The sequence below is a fragment of the Lampetra planeri genome, chromosome 19 (assembly GCF_965212315.1).
Source record: "Lampetra planeri chromosome 19, kcLamPlan1.2.h2, whole genome shotgun sequence".
Taxonomy (NCBI): Eukaryota; Metazoa; Chordata; class Hyperoartia; order Petromyzontiformes; family Petromyzontidae; genus Lampetra; species Lampetra planeri.
This window is the reverse complement of record NC_136125.1, coordinates 7,928,736-7,946,807: the sequence shown is the minus strand read 5'-3', so window position 1 is coordinate 7,946,807 and position 18,072 is coordinate 7,928,736. Positions and strand designations below refer to the sequence as shown.

Sequence of the window (18,072 nt, the reverse complement as noted above, 5' to 3'; positions counted from 1 at the left end):
TGCCATCACCACCACCACCACATCATCACCGGTGCCATCACCACCACCACCACCACATCATCACCGGTCCCATCACCACCACCACATCATCACCGGTCCCATCATCACCACCACCACATCATCACCGGTCCCATCATCACCATCACCACCACATCACCGGTCCCATAATCACCACCACATCACCGGTCCCATTATCACCACCACATACCCGGTCTCATCATCACCACCACATTACCGGTCCCATCATCATCCCCAACACCACCACATCAGCATCTGCATCATCGCATCACCGGTGCCATCATCATCATCATCGACCACATCGACAATACCGGCCACCACATCACGAGCCTCCCAGCTGTTCGCTATCTCTCTCCCGGAGCCTCTCCTCTCTCTCCTCGAGTCTCCTGCGGTGCTTCATGGCGGAGACTCGCCGGTGAGAGAAGCCCCAGACGCGACTGAGCACCGCGAATTCCTCTCGCGTCGATCCGACTCCACCAAGGTGACCTCGCCGCCGGACGTCGAGCCATGCGGATTCTCATCCTCGTAGCTCTGCCTGCACCATCGCGCCGCTGCTGTCTTCCATCATCATTACCATCATCACCATCATCACCACCGCCGTCGTCGTCATCATCACCGCTGCCACTGCCATCGTCATCGTGGGAACTAGCAGGGTCAGGCATGAGGTCAGCTCACTGAGAGCCACGGCGACTCCTTTGAAGACGGCTCAGATGATCATGAAGCGGAGGCTGCTGATGATGATGATGGTGGTGGTGGTCCTCATGGGACCGTGGTCTCTTCCCTGCACCTCGGCTCTGCCTCGCCCCGGAGTGTCAAGGGTTCAGGTTCGATCGGACCCCGCGACGGGAGGAGTGAGCGACACGCGTGGTGGTTACGAGGTGAGTGTGTGTTTCTGTGTGTGTTGTGTTGTGTGTACTGCTGTTGTTGGGGAGGGGGGCGGTTGTGTTGTAGTCAGCGCAGTGCGCTACGAACCCCGCCGTCCAGGTTCGATTCCGGCTAAGATCAGCGGTAATCATCTGAACGGGTGTTGGGCCTCTCCTAGATCAACTGAGCCTCAAATGAGTTCCTGGTGCGATGTGTCAAACATCGTCGTCGATGAGACAACAGCGGCGGGCAGCAGTGCTGGCCACACTGCCGCCTCGTGTTTCCGTACCATAGGTGGTGCTCGCTAACAACGCTTGCCCCAACAACACTTGCCAGTTCAAGCTATAGGGAGGATCTTTGTCGTGTGCATGTACCACTGTGTCAATGTGTGTGCGTTACTTCGCGTGTTAATGTGCGTGTGTCCCAGCGTGAGTGTGATACTAAAGTGCGTCAGTGTGTGTGTGCCATTGTCCCAGCGTGAGTGTGATACTAAAGTGTGTCAGTGTGTGTGTGCCATTGTCCTAAAACAACCCCCTACCTCATCGTTGGTGCCGGACGGTAACGCTGTGGTGAGCAGTGCCATGTGGGGAGAGCAAATTTCGATTGGCCATTCCCCTCATGCCGTTTGTAGCCACCACATCGGCCAAATGGGGCTCTGGACGGGTGCGAGGGGCTGCTAACCCCTTCACCTTCAATCCAAGTGCCACTAAACCACGAAATAACACTCTAATTAAGCTCGTGCCGGAGGCCCCGGGGGGACAGGCATCCATGACGTCTCCTGGCCAAACTCCATTTGGCAGAGCCAGGAGATTGAATCATTACCCTCGGGGTTCCTCCAGAAACAGCTAAAAGTCACTGCGGGTGGCCACGTGGAATGTTCGAATGCTCACTGTGGAGGAGAGGCTGCCACTCCTCTGTCGGGAGCTGGACCGGTACTGCCTGGATCTCTGTGGTATTCAGGAGGTCCGGTGGACCGGCTCTGGCTCCTGCCACCATGAGGAGTGGACAGTCCTCTACTCAGGGCAGGAGATTGCCAAACAACAGGGAGTGACTCTTCTTCTGAACAAAATAATGAAGGGGGCGTGGGAGCGTGGCAGTGAGGTGTTGGAAGCTGTAAGCCCCAGGCTACTTTGGGCTCGCCTTCCCATAAACCAGAGGTGAGGAGTGGTGGTCGTGGATACTTATGCCCCCACCGAAGACGAACATCCGTGGAGGGATGCAGGCAAGGCAGATGAGTCAGATGCCATCTATGACCTCCTGTCACAGGTTCTAGCTAAAGTGGCCCCTCAGGATAGAGTCATCTTGTTGGGTGACTTTAATGCCCGAGTTGCCCATGATGCTGGCACCTGGTCTGGAGTGATTGGAAGGCATGGGCCAGATCAACTCAATAATGGCAGGAGGCTGCTAGATTTTTGTGCAGCCCATGAGTTTGTAATTATCAACATGCTGTTCCGGCATCGGCGCATCCACACAACATCATGGATGCATTCCGGGTCCAAGCAAGAACATCTGCTGGACTACATAGTGACAGAACAGCGGATGTGGACCCATGTCCTTGACACCAGAACCTACCGTGGAGCTGATCTGCCCACTGACCATCGACTTGTCATCTGTAAGATGCGCCTGCCATTCTTCCACTCCAGTGGTGGGTGTACACCCAGGACCCCATTCAAACCCATAGTGGCCTGGTTTCAGCTAGCTGATGAAAGTTGCAAGCGAGAAATTCATCATCGCTTGCGGCTGGGGTTGGCATCGTCCTCCACTCCTCCTGATGTCGAGGGTAAATTGGCGAGGTTCAGGACTGTGGTTCAAGCAGCTGCAATGGCTGCTTTGAGTACACGGTCCAGACCTCCCCAGTGACCCTGGCTGACAGAGGTGTTCAGGCTGACTGAGAAAAAGTGACAGGCCGACTTTCATCGTCTACAGAATTCCACGTCAGAAAATGAGGAGGCTTACTGCAGACTTCACTCGGAGGTTCGGAGAGCCGTGAGGCGCTGCAAGGATGGGTAGTGGTCGCAGGGTGCTGAGGAGATGGAATTTGCCTCAGTAACTCGCGATCACAAATCGCTCTTTAATTCCATTAAAAAGTAACCTGCAGCGCCACACCTCTTACCATCATTAGGTGGACAGAACGGTGATCCAATCTCTGACCCCCAGGAACAGGTTTGCAAATTTGCTGAGCATTTATGTGAGGTCCTGCGGGAGGGGAAATCCCTCAGCCTGGAAAACATCGTGGGGCAAAGTGGGGATAACCCTACTGAGGCTGGAAGAAGAAGTCACCCCCTGTGAGTGGCTGGCTGAGGTGCCATCTGTTGAGGAAGTAATGATGGCGATCCAGAGTCTGAGACCAGGAAAGGCACCATGCAGAGATGATCTCCCAAGCGAAATGCTGAGGGAGGGTGGCGTTTGTGCACAGACTGCCCTACATGACACCATAACAACAGTCTGGACCACTGGATGGGTTCCGCAGTATTAGAAGGATGTCCTGGTGGCCCCCCTCTTTAAGAAGGGGGACCGCACAGACTGTAACAACTACAAGAGCATCTAACTCCTCAGTGTGCCGGGAAAGGTCCTGGCAAAGATTATTCAACATCGCCTTGCTAGGCACGCTGAGGAGAGGCTTTCGGAGCCTCAATGCGGTTTCATGAAAGGGCGGTCCTGCACAGATGCCATGTTTTCTGTCCGTCTGCTACAGCAGATGTGTAGGGAATTTCAACAAGACTTACATCTCTGCTTTATTGACCTGGTCAAGGCCTATGATACCATCAGTAGGCCTGGGCTCTGGGTTGTTCTTCGTGCTTTCGGAGTCCCTGACCCTCTGCTCACGATCATTAAGGACCTTCATGATGGTGAGCGGGCCCGGGTAAAACTACGTGGCTGGGAGTCGGAGCCATTCCATGTTCACCTTGGTGTGCGACAGGGATGTCCTCTGGCTCCCACATTATTTAACATCTATTTCGACCACGTAGTTCGTGAAGCCTTTGATGGCTGTACCGGAGGAATTTCCGTCTCGTACAGAGACAATGGGAGGCTGATCGATGCTCGGGGGTGGTCAAGGGATGGCTCCCTATTGGTAAACCATGTTACGTATGCTGATCATCTGGTAATTGCTGCTCACTCAGAGGGGGAGTTGCAGGCGTTGCTGCTGAACTGGAGCATGCCACTAAGAGGTGGGGCCTTACCATCAGCCCCACCAAAACTAAGCACCTGCCTGGGTATTTTGTACCATCGGACACTCTACCCCCACAACTCCCAATTGGTATTGGGGTAGTTGTGGAGAGAGTGGAGAGTTTTCCATACCTGGGCAATGTGCTCATGACCGGCTCCGGTTTGACATCAGAGGTCTCACTCCGAATCAGTCGAGCGGCATTATCTTTTCATTGGTTGCGTGACGCTGTGTGGAAGATACCTGGTCTGTCGCTCCACACGAAGCTTCAGGTCTTCTCGGACCCATTCATGCCCTCCCTTATCTACGCTTGCGAAACGTGGACCGCCCCTAATGGAACATCTTCACCAGTTAAAAACATTTAGGCTGGCCTGCCTACGATCCATCCTGGGTTTAACCAGGCTGGCTTGTGTGAGGAGCTCACATATCCTTGAAGGACCTGGACAAAGTCCCATCGGTGAGCTCCTCCGGCAGGCAAGGCTGCGTTGGCTGGGTCATGTAGCCCGCATGCCCAGCCACCGCATGCCTTAACAGCTTTTGTTCGGCTGGATAGAGGGAGCTAAATGGGCGCGGCACGGGCTAGAGAAGAGATGGAGTGATGTAGCACAGGAGGACGTGGAGCTAAGTGGACTTGTCGATAACTGGTACCAGCCATGTCAAGATCGGCCTCTGTGGAGGAGGCTCGTGAAGGACGCTACTGGGCAGTTGGAGGCAGTCGCCCTCCAACAACAACGGAGGGCGGAGGAAAGACGCTCACAACAACGAGCGGAGCGCCGGGTGGCTAAAGCACAGCAAGTTGGCACAGTAGGGGGCACAGGTGGTGCATCAGCAGTCGACCCGTGGCACCTGCTGGGTCTGCCCCGTGACCTCCTATCAGCAGGCGTTCGACACTTCACGTGGCCTTTAACGTGCACCTAGCCTGGCACAAGCGCCGTGGTGACGTCACCGCCACTTAATGGCGAATGGCGCTTGTTGTTGTTGTTGCAAGTATCCCAGCGTGAGTGGGATAACAAAGTGTGTTAGTAGGTGTGCACCCGTGATGATGATGTGGGTACCCGTGTTGATGTGCACAGGGTGTGTCTATGATGATGATGATGATGTGGGTACCGTGTTGATGTGCACAGGGGGTGTGTGTGATGATGATGATGATGTGGGTACCCGTGTTAATGTGCACAGGGGGTGTGTGTGATGATGATGATGATGTGGGTACCCGTGTTGATGTGCACAGGGGTGTGTGTGATGATGATGATGTGCACAGGGGGTGTCTGTGATGATGATGATGTGCACAGGGCGTGTCTATGAGTTCACAACCCTCGCCGTGGAGCCTCGTTCGCTGTCGCCTCAAGCGCTCGGGGACTCCGGCCACGTTCAACATTAACTGGGAGAGTGCGTGAACATCATCATCATCACGATCATCATCATCACGAGCATCATCATTATCATGGGCATCATCATCAAGGCCATCATCATCGCGGGCATCATCATCACCATCATAATCACGGGCATCACCATCATCCAGGGCATCATCATCACGATCATCCTCATCACGGGCATCTTCGTCATCATCACCATGGGCATCATCAATTATGATGAGGCTGCTGCTGCTATTGTTGCTATTGCTGCTGCTGTTGCTATTGCTGCTGCTGTTTATACTGCTGCTGTTGATGCTGCTGCTGCTGTTGATGCTGCTGCTGCTGTTGATGCTGCTGCTGCTGCTGCTATTGCTGCTGCTGTTGCTGCTGCTGCTGTTGATGCTGCTACTACTGTTGGTGCTGCTGCTATTGCTGCTGCTGTTGATGCTGCTGCTGCTGTTGTTGATGCTGCTGCTGTTGGTGCTGCTGCTGTTGATGCTGCTGCTGCTGCTGTTGATGCTGCTGCTGCTGTTGTTGATGCTGCTGCTGCTATTGCTGCTGCTGTTGATGCTGCTGCTGCTGCTGTTGATGCTGCTGCTGTTGATGCTGCTGCTGCTGTTGTTGATGCTGCTGCTGCTATTGCTGCTGCTGTTGATGCTGCTGCTGCTGTTGTTGATGCTGCTGCTGTTGATGCTGCTGCTGCTGTTGTTGATGCTGCTGCTGTTGGTGCTGTAGGTGCTGCTGTTGTTGATGCTGCTGCTGCTATTGCTGCTGCTGTTGATGCTGCTGCTGCTGCTGTTGATGCTGCTGCTGCTGTTGGTGATGCTGCTGCTGTTGGTGCTGTAGGTGCTGCCGCTGTTGATGCTGCTGCTGCTGCTGTTGGTGATGCTGCTGCTGTTGGTGCTGTAGGTGCTGCCGCTGTTGATGCTGCTGCAACTGCTAACGATATTAATGAAGGTGTCACTCGTCCCAAACCTCCGCCTCCCCTCCCTCCCCCTCCCCCCCGCCCCGCCTGCCCCCCACCTCTTCCTCAAGGCATCGACCGCGAGTGGCACAAGACGCGCTGCGTGCCGCGCGAGGTGTGCGTCGACGTGGCGCGCGAGCGCGCGGGCGAGAGGGCGGCCCTCGGGGCGGCGTGGGGCAGCGGCTGGGGCCCCGGGGGCGCGGACGCCGAGGGTGGGGGCTCCGGCAGCGCCTCGTTCTTCAAGCCGCCCTGCGTGGCGCTGCATCGCTGCGGCGGCTGCTGCAACTCGGAGGGGCTGCAGTGCGTGAACACGAGCTACGAGTACATCAGCAAGACGGTTCGCGCAGCCATGCCACGGTTCAAAAACGAGCTTTGTGTTGTTGTTGTTGTTGCTTTTAGTTTGTTGTGCTTCATCCCACCCACCGGCGCAACTCACCGCCGCACCTCCGACGATGCACGTGTTGGCTACGTACGGTGCGGAGGAAGTTCGACTGTCACTACGAGTCGTGGTTACCACCACTGCTACGGTCATCATCGCCATCATCAGCGGTGTTGTGGTCATCACGATCGGCAACAATAACAACAACAGCACTCAACACATTCGTCAATAGCATTGCGGCCTGAGCAAGAAAACAATTTACGACGTTTTGGACAATGGTCCTTCTTCATAGCACGTTTTGTTTACGTGCTCACGAAGGGCAGTTGTCCGAAACGTCGCGTTTTTTTTGTCATCATTGTCATCGTCGCTATCGGTTCAATCGCCGACTCCCATGGGAGCTCGCTCGCTCTTCCTTCTCCTGCGGCTCCTGCGAGTCTGGAATTCCCTGCCTCGTGACCTTTCGGCATGTCGATGCCTTCCTTGTCTGTGCTTAAGTCTGATACGACAACAACAACGACGACGACGACGTGTAGTCTACAACTCTTACCCACTCTGGCCTCTCTCTACGTGCTGTGAAGAAGGGGTCATTGCCCGAAACGTCACCCGTTTAGATATATATATTTTTCAAAGGCCAAGCAGTGTTATTGACAGGCATGTTGAGTGTTGTACACGTTGGCCTGAGCCAGAGGTCGCAAACGGGTTTTGATTCCTTACCCGTACCCGGCCGCACCAGGGTCGCAAACGGGTACCCGTACCCGGCCGGGTACGGGTAGCCGGGTATCGGGTAGGGTACGGGTATCGGGTACCCAGTTGCGACCTCTGGCCTGAGCACCTCACCCTTCTCCTCCGTGCGTTCAAGCCCAGAGTCCTCGCTCCCTCAACAAGCCCTCGGCGTCTTTTAGATTCGTCCGATTACGCTGCAGAATGTCAACGGGCACGTTGCGTTTTGTCCGTGACTCGTGCACTCAGCTGCTTCACTCACAGAGCTACTTACTCAATGACACCCTCGCTGACATACTTTAGTGCCACGCTCACGCTGGGAACACTGGCACACTCACTGACACTCTTAGTGTCACGCGGGGACACTGGCACACACACACGCTGACAGACTTTAGTATCACACTCACGCTGGGAGACTGGCACACACACACACACACTGACACACTTTAGTATCACACTCACACTGGGAGACTGGCACACACACACACACACGCTGACACACTTTGAGTATCACGTTTTTAGGTGAAGTTTTTTTTGGTTAAGTTAATCTGTCTTGGAGTTGTGGGGGCATTTAGGAGGCCATGCGAGTTGACAATATCGTGGTGGTCGCGTATCACCGACACGGCCACCTTCGTCACCATGGCTATCTTTGCATTGATTTATCATCGGAGTCATAATGATTATCATTGTTATTGATATCATCATCATCGTCGTCGTTATCACTGTCATGGTCATCGTCCTGATGAGCATAAAGTTGGTGACGTTTCGGGCAATGGCCCTTCTTCATTGTACATAGAGAGGCCAGATAGGTAGGGCGGATGACAGACGATGTGTGTGTCTGTAGGGATGTGTGTGTGTGTATGTGTGTATCTTTAGGGATGTGTGTGTGTCTGTAGGGATCTATGTATGTGTGTGTCTGTAGGGATCTGTGAGTGTGTCTATAGGGATGTGTGTGTCTATAGGGATGTGTGTGTGTATGTGTGTGTCTGTAGGGATCTGTGTGTGTGTCTATAGGGATGTGTGTGTGTCTGTAGGGATCTGTGTGTGTGTCTGTAGGGATCTATGTGTGTGTGTATATAGGAATCTGTATGTGTGTCTCTAGGGATGTATGTGTCTGTAGAGATGTGTGTATATTTAGGGATCTGTATGTGTGTCTATAAGGATCTCTGTGTCTTTAAGGATGTGTGTGTGTCCATAGGGATGTGTATGTGTGTCTTTAAGAATATCTGTGTCTTTCGGGATGTGTGTGTGTGTGTGTCTATAAGGATATGTGTATGTATATAGGGATGTGTGTGCGTCTTTTAGGGATCTGTGTATGTTTAGGGATCTATGGGTGTCTATAAGGACATGTGTCTTGCAGGATGTGTGTGTGTCTATAGGGATGTGTGTGTCTATAAGAATTTGTGTGTTTATAAGGATCTATGTGCCTATAGAGAACTGTGTGTGTCTATCGGGATGGGGGGGGGGGGTGTAGCGGTTAGCGCGCTACGCTACGAACCTAGCGACCCGAGTTCGATTCCTGCTCACAGCCAACATCGGTGACCATTATCTGATGCGGTCCTGGGCCTCCCCTAGGTCGACTCAGTCTCAAATGAGTACCTGGTGCGGTGTGTAAACATCGCCACTGGGGAGACGTTCTGGCCTTCATAGGTGCTCGCTAACAGCACTTGCCCCAACAGTCTGTTCAGGCTATACGGGGGATCTTTGTCTTTGTGTGTCTATAAGGATGTGTGTGTGTCTATAAGGACCTGTGTGTGTCTGTAAGGATGTGTGTTGACACAGTAGGGGACACAGGTGGTGCATCGGCCAGCCATCTCAGTCAGTCGACCCGTGGCATCTGGGTCTGCCCCGTGACCTCCTGCCGGCGGGCGTTCGACGCATCAACGTGCACCTAGCCTGGCACAAGCGCCGTGGTGGCGTCACCGACACTTAGCGGCGAATGGCGGTTGTTGTTGTCAAAAAGGATGTGTGTGTGTGTGTGTCAATAGGGATGTGGGGAGCGATAGTGTAGCGGTTAGCGCGCTGCGCTATGAACCCGGCGACACGGGTTCGATTCCCGCTCACGGCCAACACCCGTGACGATTATCTGAACCGGTCCCGGGCCTCCCCTAGGTCGACTCAGCCTCAAATGAGTACCTGGTGTGGTGTGTAAACATTGCCACTGGGGAGACAAAGGCGGTCGGGCGTGGTGCTGGCCACCCACCCCCTCGTGTACCGTTGCGGCCTTCATAGGTGCTTGCAAACAGCACTTGCCCCTACAGCCTGTTAAGGCTATACGGGGGATCTTTATCTTTATAGGGATGTGTGTGTGTGTGTCCGTGCAGCTGATCGAGATCTCCGTGAGCTCGGTTCGCCTGGAGGCCGTGACCGTGAGCTTCGTGAACCACACCACGTGCCGCTGCTTGTCACGCGCCGACGCGGCGCGTCACTCCCACGCCATCATCCGCCGCGCCCTCGGGGAGACCCCGGAGAGCGGGTACCTTCGGGGCGCCCCGTGGGGAGAGCGCGCGCGCGCGGTTAGCGTTCGAGATGGGCTTAAAGCCTTCAAGGGACGGTGGAGGTTTAAGGCCAGCTTCGTGGTTAAGGGGTTTGGGTTTATGGGTTTCAGGGTTTAGGGGGGTCACGTTTTGGGGGTTTGGGATGAGGGTTCGTGTCGGTGTTCGCGCATAATTAGTGGTACGGTTCTACAGTGAGGGCTTAGGGTTCGGGCAAGGAGAGAGGGTTAAGGGATTCAGGATAGGGTTTAGGGTTGGGGTTATGGGCAAGAGTTCGAGCGAGGGCACGGGGCTAGGACCGAGTTAAAGGGGTTAGGGACAGGGCTTGGTTGTCCGAGTTAGAGGTTAGGTTTGAGCTGCCTTTACCAAACTCGACCAGCACTCGCGACACCCCATCGATGCGTCATTTCGAGTAGACCAAATCATTTCTATTCGAATCAGACTTAAGTGGGTACACGCTGCACGTTCCTAGTGATTGCTAAAACTGTCACGTGGGCCAGGCGGTTGGGGCGAGCAACCTACGAAGGCCGTCACGGCACACGAGCGAGAGAGTGGTCCAGTACCACGCTCGGCCGCCTTTGTCTCCCCCCGAGTGCTGTTTACGCACCCGCACTCACTTTAAGACCGGTTCAAATTTTCGCCGCTGGTGGGTGAGCGGCAATGTAAAGGCCTTGAAATAAATGAATAAGACACCCCGGTGTCAGCGGCCAGTGACCCTCTTGAAAGAAAGTTTATTGCGACTCGGCGTGGCTCATCATGGATACACGAGCACGTGACTCGGTCCAGAATTTGCTTGCGCAAACAAACAACAACATCAACTTTTTGGTTCTTTCGGTAAAGTCACGTAGAAGGGAAATAATTAAGTTATTATGTTTTATTTTTATTATTTTATTATTTCCCTTCGACGTGACTTTACCGAAAGAACCAAGAAGATGAATCCCTGCAGTCACGAAAGCTTTAAATCGAAACAACAACAACAACGACATTCGTTTGTTCATTCCGGTCGATCGGATAGAGGTGACCAGAGGAAAAAAGCGGATTGTCTTTTTCCGCGTCTCTCAGCTGCGCGCCCGTGAGGGGAGGCGCCGAGGTCGAATGCGGATCCGGGCACCTGTGGGATGACCTTTCGTGCGCCTGCGTGCCCAGGCTGGAGGCGCTGCTGGCACCACACTTCAGCTACTGGCGTGAGTGTGGGACATCGCCCGTGAAATATCTCACTCGTGAAAAGAAAAACAAAAATACAGGATATGCAAACGAGCAGTCCCTCTCTCTCTCTCCATCCCCCCGCCTGTCACAGCAAGCAGTATCACCATCAGCAATAGTAGCTGCAATATGGGCTGCAGTAGCATCAGCCAGAATAGCAGTAACGTCGTATAATCATCATCAGCAGCAGCAGCAATGGCAGCAGCGTCGTTATCAACTCGGCTTCAGCGTTAACGCAGCATGAGCAACAGCAGCAGCAGCAACGTTTATCTTCATTAAACAGAAGTTGTTGTGGTACTACGTTTGGCACGAATTCTGAGAAAATACTTCAAGATTAGGAGAAAACACGATTGTAAAACAGCAACTTTCATAAGCAAACATTTTACCGTCGTTTTTCAAAAACCGGACGGTGTTTCCCATTGCGGAGGCGTCTTGCCGCCCTCTTTTAATCAAATAAAAAAACATTTGTAAACAATACTGTGGCCCCTCAAGGAGTATATATATATAAAGGTGACGTTTCTGGCACGGGCCCTTTTTCATAGCAGACGAGGATTGTAATTTGCAACCTTCCGATCGCGAGCCACTCGCTCTTCTGCTGAGCCACCCAATCGGAAGGAAGGAAAGCGATTCATGAAACCTGGGGGCCCTCCACCTTGAACGATCTTCACCTTTGACCTCGACATTCTCATCGCTGACCTTGACGGTGACCTTAACCGGGTGCACCCCCCCCCCTTCCCATCCCCTACCCCGCCGCTCCCCCGCAGTTCCGGATCCACCGCTGGCGGCTCCCCCGGCGCGCACGTGCGGCCCGGGTCGCGCGCTCGACGAGGAGTCGTGCGCGTGCGTGTGCCGGCGCGCGTGCCCGCGACGCCGCCGCGGCGCGCGCGGCGCGCACGGAGCGCGCTGCGCATGCGCGTGCTCCGAGACGCGCGAGGGCTGCGCGCGCCGCGGTGGCCGCTTCCACGCCGAGACGTGCAGGTGCGGGGTGGGGGGTGGGGGTGAGCAGGGGGGGTGGGGGATGGGGGTATGGGGGGTGGGGGGTGAGCGGGTGGGGTGGGAGTGAGCAGGGGGGATGGGGGGTGGAAGTGAGCAGGGGGGATGGGGGGTGAGCAGGGGGGATGGGGGGTGGGGGTGAGCAGGGGGGATGGGGGTTGGGGGTGATGGGGGGTGGGGGTGAGCAAGGGGGATGGGGGGTGGTGGTGGGGGTGAGCAGGGGGGGTGGGGGGGTGAGTAGGGGGGGTGGGGGTGAGCAGGGGGGATGGGGGGTGAGCAGGGGGGATGGGGGGTGGGGGGTGAGCAGGGGGGATGGAGGGTGAGCAGGAGGGATTGGGGGTGAGCAGGGGGATGGGGGGTGGGGTGGGGGGGTGAGCAGAGGGGATGGGGTGATGTGTCTGGGGATGAGCGTCAGATGGAAAAAAGAAAGCCCTGCAGCGAAGAGGATTATGGGTTGGAAGGGCCCTGGAAATATTCTATGAACAAGTTAAGCCATGGGCACAGTAAAGACTAACGTACAGGAGGATACATGAAACGTTCAGATATGTGAACTTAATGAAATGGCAGTTACACCACGCACACATGCTACATTGAGTGCGGGCGGCTAACTGGTCAGACAAGATACGACTGTCGTATATCTCGCTCTCTATGTCTCTCTCCCTCTGTGTCTTCCTCTCGCTGATTCTGCGTGGTCCTGTGCGTGCAGCTGTCTCCGAGCCCCGTGTCCTCGCGTTGTCTGCGTCCCCGGCCACGCCACCCACCCGCGCTCGTGCAGCTGTGTGCCGTGGGGGCGTGGCCTCTGAGCCATGGGAGCCGAGCCTGCTCTCGACTCAGGTCCGGGACCAGACCCAGCCTGGACCAAGATCGAACCTGGACCCAGACCCAGCCTGGACGCAGGTCTGGACCCAGACTCAACATCGACCCTAGACCCAGCTTTGATCTAGACCCGGTCTGAACCCAGACCCAGCCTGGACCCAGACCCTGCCTGGACCCAGTTTGGTCCCAGGGTTGGACGCAGATCATGCTTAGACGCAGATGTAGCCTGGGCTCAGACTCAATTTGGACATAGACCCAAGCTCAATCCGAAACCAAACTCGCCTCAACCCGAACCCGGACCCTAGCCTGACCCAGCCCAAAATATGCACTGTGCACTTTTTTCACAGTGCACCCAAGATGGTGGACACTGGCACGCCCACTCAAACGTAGAGATAGCCACACAATTAAATAGATCGATTGATGTAAATGCAAGTCTTTGCATTTACTCTGGTCCAGGGCCAGTCGTGGTAATTTTACGTTTCTATGGAGGGACCAAGTTTCTGAGATTTAAAAAAGTTTCTGAGATTAAAAAAATGAAAATACCCGCAATCTTTCGACTCCTCTGCATCAAATGACGCGGCCTCTCTGCGCGGTGCTCCACTTATTGACCGAGGAGGGACGACGACGATGATGATGTTTAAGAAGATGAAGAGGACCATGATGATGATGATCATGACAATGATGATGGTTTGTTTTTATCGAGGTAATTTTGGACCACAATGGACTGTGCATATGAGTATACATGCAAATGAGCCTCGTAGAGACAGAATTAGGCACCTTATCGTGGTGCAAGGGGATGGCCTGAATTCAGACGCTGGTGATGATGAGACTGCAAGAGGCCTCTTTGAAGGAAGTGTCAAATTGGATAACGAGCAGGAAGACCTAAAGCCAAACCCAGACGGTGGTGGTGGTGGTGAGACTGTGAAGAGGGGATCTTGGAGTTCTGGTGTCTGTCAACCTTTGTGGGATCTGGCATGTGGAAAGAAGTGATGGAATTGTGTGGTGGCATCACCGGCATTGTCTGTGATGATCAGCGGCGATTATGCGAACCGATTCTGGGACTCTTCTAGATCGACTCAGCCATCATCACTCGGGAGACAAAGGTGGCTGGGCATGGTTCTTGCCACACACCACCCTCCTCTTGCACCGTGCCGACCTTATTTGGTGCTCCAAAACTCGCAGTGTTCTCAACGATGTCACTTGACTGTCCGCAAACGCTTGCCTCCGAAGTGCTGGATCACAGGCGTGTATCATATGCTACAAATATGTGCGTTTGTTTTCAACTCCTTCAATGACACCTGTTAACCAATCCATATTTTCATGGTGCATGGTGTATTAACTCGTCCAGTCGAGCAATCCCCATGCGTACAATATCATCGTATTTGAGATCAATATTTAACAGAGTAATAATATTACAATTTACAGACATTCGTCAATCCTCTGCTGGATGAAGGCCTCCACCACGCCGTGCCTGTCATGGGGATTCATATTCTTGGGTTTTTTCGGTAAAGTCACGTAGGTAAAAAATTAAAATTAATAAAAGTAAAATAAAAAAATAAAATAAAAATCACGACGTTTCGGAAACGTGATTTTTTATTTTATTTTACTTTTATTAATTTAATTTTAATTTTACTTTTATTAATTTTAATTTTATATAAAATAAAAATCACGATGTTTCGGAAACGTCGTGATTTTTATTTTATTTTAATTTTACTTTTATTAATTTAAATTTTTTACCTACGTGACTTTACCGAAAAAACCCAAGCATATGAATCCTTGCAGTCACGAAAGCTTCAAATCTAGAATGTCATGGGGATTGTTTGGCCATACTTCACCACGCTGATCAGTGCGAGTTAGTGAAAGGGGGAGAGGGGGTGGTGTGGGGGCAGGACCGGTTCAGATTTCGCTCGCCACTGACGTTAATCGTGGCCGGGAATCGAACTCGCGTCGGCCGGATTTCAGGACGCGGTGCCCTAACCACTGCGCCACCGTTCCTCCAAATCGTTGCGGCGCAAAAAAAATGCCTTTGAGATTGCGAGTACGTAATACTTCAGGTTTATTGAGATGCCGTATTCTCCCGATTATAAGATACCATTTATTTTGAACAACTGTATTTTTAAAACAAAAGTTGTGGGTGCGTCGTATAATCCGCTCGGTGGTGTGTGATCAGATTTGTGTAACCTTATTGATACCCGACGCAAGTTCGGGATGCCTCTTACTTTCCGGAGCGTTTTATACATCAGAGAATACGGTAATATTTGCTGTCATATGCCATGATCAATGTTGGCGTTTTTTGTTTTGTAAAATATGTTGCTTTCTACGCGTGCATTTTTTTTGTATCTATTGTGTACATAAATATTTATTTACATCCTAAATTCAACATTTGGTGTAAATTAATTGCGAAGCCGCTGGCAACGTGCAGTTGCTAAGGTTTTAAGATTATTGTACGTTTTCTTGTGCCAACGTTATTATAAGAGCTTGGGAAAAGGAGACGAGATGCGTGGGAGGGAATTCTAGAGTCGAGCTGTCTCAGCCAATTCGTTTGTTTTTTTACAGCCGCTTTGTCAATCCCCTGCTGGATAAATGCCTCTCCACATTGTTGTCGGTCGTGGGAATTGTGGCCATACTTAAACCACGCTGGCCAGGACCGGTTCGGAAATGACCACTGATGTTGAACGCGGACAGGAATGGATGTGAGGTGGCGAGACGTTATCCTTCTCTCGTCTGGTTACGCATGAGGTCGTGGTTTCGGTCCCGACCTTGACGCCTGTTGTATATTTGGAGTTTTCACGTCTCTCTCTCTCCCCGTGGTCGCGTGGTTTTTTCTCCGGGTCCTCCGGTCTGTCTCTCAACATTGAGAATCAACATGCGTTTGGATTATTTGGCTGCTATACATCTCCACGTGATAAAACCACTTCGGTGGGCTATCATTTGTGACCTGGCGGGTTCGATCCCAGACCCTAACGACGTCTGTTTTACACTACTTAGAGTCGTTCACGTGATCTCTCTCTCCCTCCCCGTGGTGGCCACGTGGATTGTTCTCAGATTTCCTTTCGGTTCCCCACACTCCCCCCTCCACATTGAGCGCGTTCAGATTATTTGGCTGCGATTATAAAGTCCCACGTGCGATGATACGATAACAATCCACTTCAATCAGCTATCAGGTGTGGCCAAGTAGCCTCAGAAAAAGAGCTAATGGCTCAGTGGGAATCCACGTTGATAGGTGACATCACCTTTCAATGTGTCCCACCCTGAACGAACAAAAACGCGAAACGGACGCGCGTGGAAGGGATCGGAATCAGACCATTGTGTTTAAAGCTGGACAAATCCGATGAGCTACGAAGCGCTTTGTTCACAGACGTGCACGAGACCGTGAAGCTGCGATGGACGAGATGGGGAGCGCGTAGATTCTCGAAGCGAAATGGAACAGCAGAGGGGCCTCTGCGCAGTGAATGAGATGCGGTGGTGGGTGGGGTGGACGAGATGGGAGTGCAACAGCGTAGACTTCCTGGAGGCTGAACCAGGACTCACGGGGGAAGCCCGGCAACCCCTCCCTTGATCAACCTCGCCCACTTTGCATAGTACCGCCCACTAGTCAGGTAACCCCGCTCACGACCCAGGTAACCCCGGCTAGTCTCACCCACTACTCAAGTAACCCCGCTCACGAACCAGGTAACCCCCGCCCACCACTTAGGTAACCCCGCCCACCGCTCAGGTAACCTGGCCCTCTGCCCACAATCACGAGTCGCTGTTTGGAGTCAGATGATGTTTCTTTTTTTAATGATATTGGAACAAAATCCTGCGACTGTGAAGAGCAACAAGTTTAAGTGGGGGGAGGGTGAGGGGGGTGTGGGAACACTTTCTGAATCACCGGGACGCTTGGTGTAGCTTTATTAGAGTGCAGGAGGATGGAGCAAATCGAGGATTTAAAGGCAGTGCATGGACTGCAAGATAATGGAGGACGAGAGGCCAAGATAATTGTGATGATCCATGACCAGGCTGGAGGAGGGCATGGGATGAAGGCGGAGATTAGAAGCAATGGAGATGATCATTGTATAAGAGAGGTGTGAAGTTATTGTAGAAGGCTGTGGGAGAGAAGAGGAGGCGTGGTGGTAGCAACGGTTGTGTCTTACTTCACTCCGAATAAGCCTTCGCTTTGGGACATAAAGCTTGAGTTCGACTCCATCACGTACAACGCACCACGTTGGTGGCAGGGCGTGCTCAGAAGCACAGCGGTAGCAACATACTTCTTATACATTGAGGTATGATTTTGTTATACAGTATTGTATACACGTGTGTGTGTGTGCGCGCGTGTGCAAATAGAAAACTTTCACACTGATATTTTTTACTTTATGAAGACTTGGTCGCGTCTGTCGGGGCTTACTTTGGCTCAATGAGCCCCACTTGTCAGCCGACTCACACAGACAGCAACAGTTCTACCAAGACTCAGAGTAGGCCTGTTCAACTAAATCGTACATCCTTCCCATATTTGTCTCTCGCCACGTAAAACAAAAGTAGTATAGATTATATTGTGACGCAACCCATCAGCCACACGCACGGCATTCTGGGAGTGCATCTCATCAGCAGCACTGGTTCTCTATACGAGCACAACCCTGGACCGGTTTCGACGCTCACTATCTCATCAGCAGTCAGGCTTGCTCGAACCGATGCTGGCGAAACTGCCCGATGTTGACGGGCAATCAGGAGCCTCTCTTGTGAGATATGAACGAGTGAAGGAATCGTGTCGCGACCACGTGCCGTTTGTGCGTGGCGCGTGCGGCGTGTCTGTGTGGGCCGTCTCTGACGCCTTCAAACTAAACCGGAAATATTACATCTGGCACTGACATCGAAGCGCGGACCCTCCCCCCTCCCCAAAGCGCGGGGCCCGGGGCGGTCGCCCCCGATTCGCCGTACCCTGGGGACGGCTCTGCGTGTCACACACACACACACACCGCGGTGTGGTTAGCGAACCTGTGCCACGAACTTTGGCGTCCCCAGTTCGAATCCTCGCCGTGGCTCACCGCAGTGGCGATTATCTGATCCGATCCTGGGCCTCTCCTAAATCGGCTCAGCTGCAAATGGTTACTCATCAAGACTTGGAG

General features: G+C 53.1%; 1 protein-coding gene across 1 annotated transcript; it reads left to right on the top strand.

The window, feature by feature from the left end:
- Positions 1 to 629: 629 nt before the first annotated feature.
- VEGFC (vascular endothelial growth factor C) lies at positions 630 to 15,345 on the top strand. Its single transcript, XM_078602871.1, has 7 exons — positions 630 to 896; positions 5,338 to 5,434; positions 6,436 to 6,701; positions 9,788 to 9,939; positions 11,021 to 11,142; positions 11,926 to 12,139; positions 12,861 to 15,345. Exons 1-7 carry the CDS (start codon positions 729 to 731, stop codon positions 12,955 to 12,957), a joined length of 1,116 nt encoding a protein of 371 aa, XP_078458997.1. The 5' UTR covers positions 630 to 728; the 3' UTR covers positions 12,958 to 15,345.
- The last annotated feature ends 2,727 nt before the right edge of the window (positions 15,346 to 18,072 follow it).

Excerpts from the sequence above, each read along its gene's own strand:
- VEGFC (XM_078602871.1), top strand. The coding sequence starts at position 729 with ATGATCATGAAGCGGAGGCTGCTGATGATGATGATGGTGGTGGTGGTC. Across the intron at positions 6,702-9,787 it reads ACGAGTACATCAGCAAGACG|CTGATCGAGATCTCCGTGAG; the intron begins GTTCGCGCAGCC and ends GTGTCCGTGCAG. Across the intron at positions 9,940-11,020 it reads GGGGAGACCCCGGAGAGCGG|CTGCGCGCCCGTGAGGGGAG; the intron begins GTACCTTCGGGG and ends CGCGTCTCTCAG.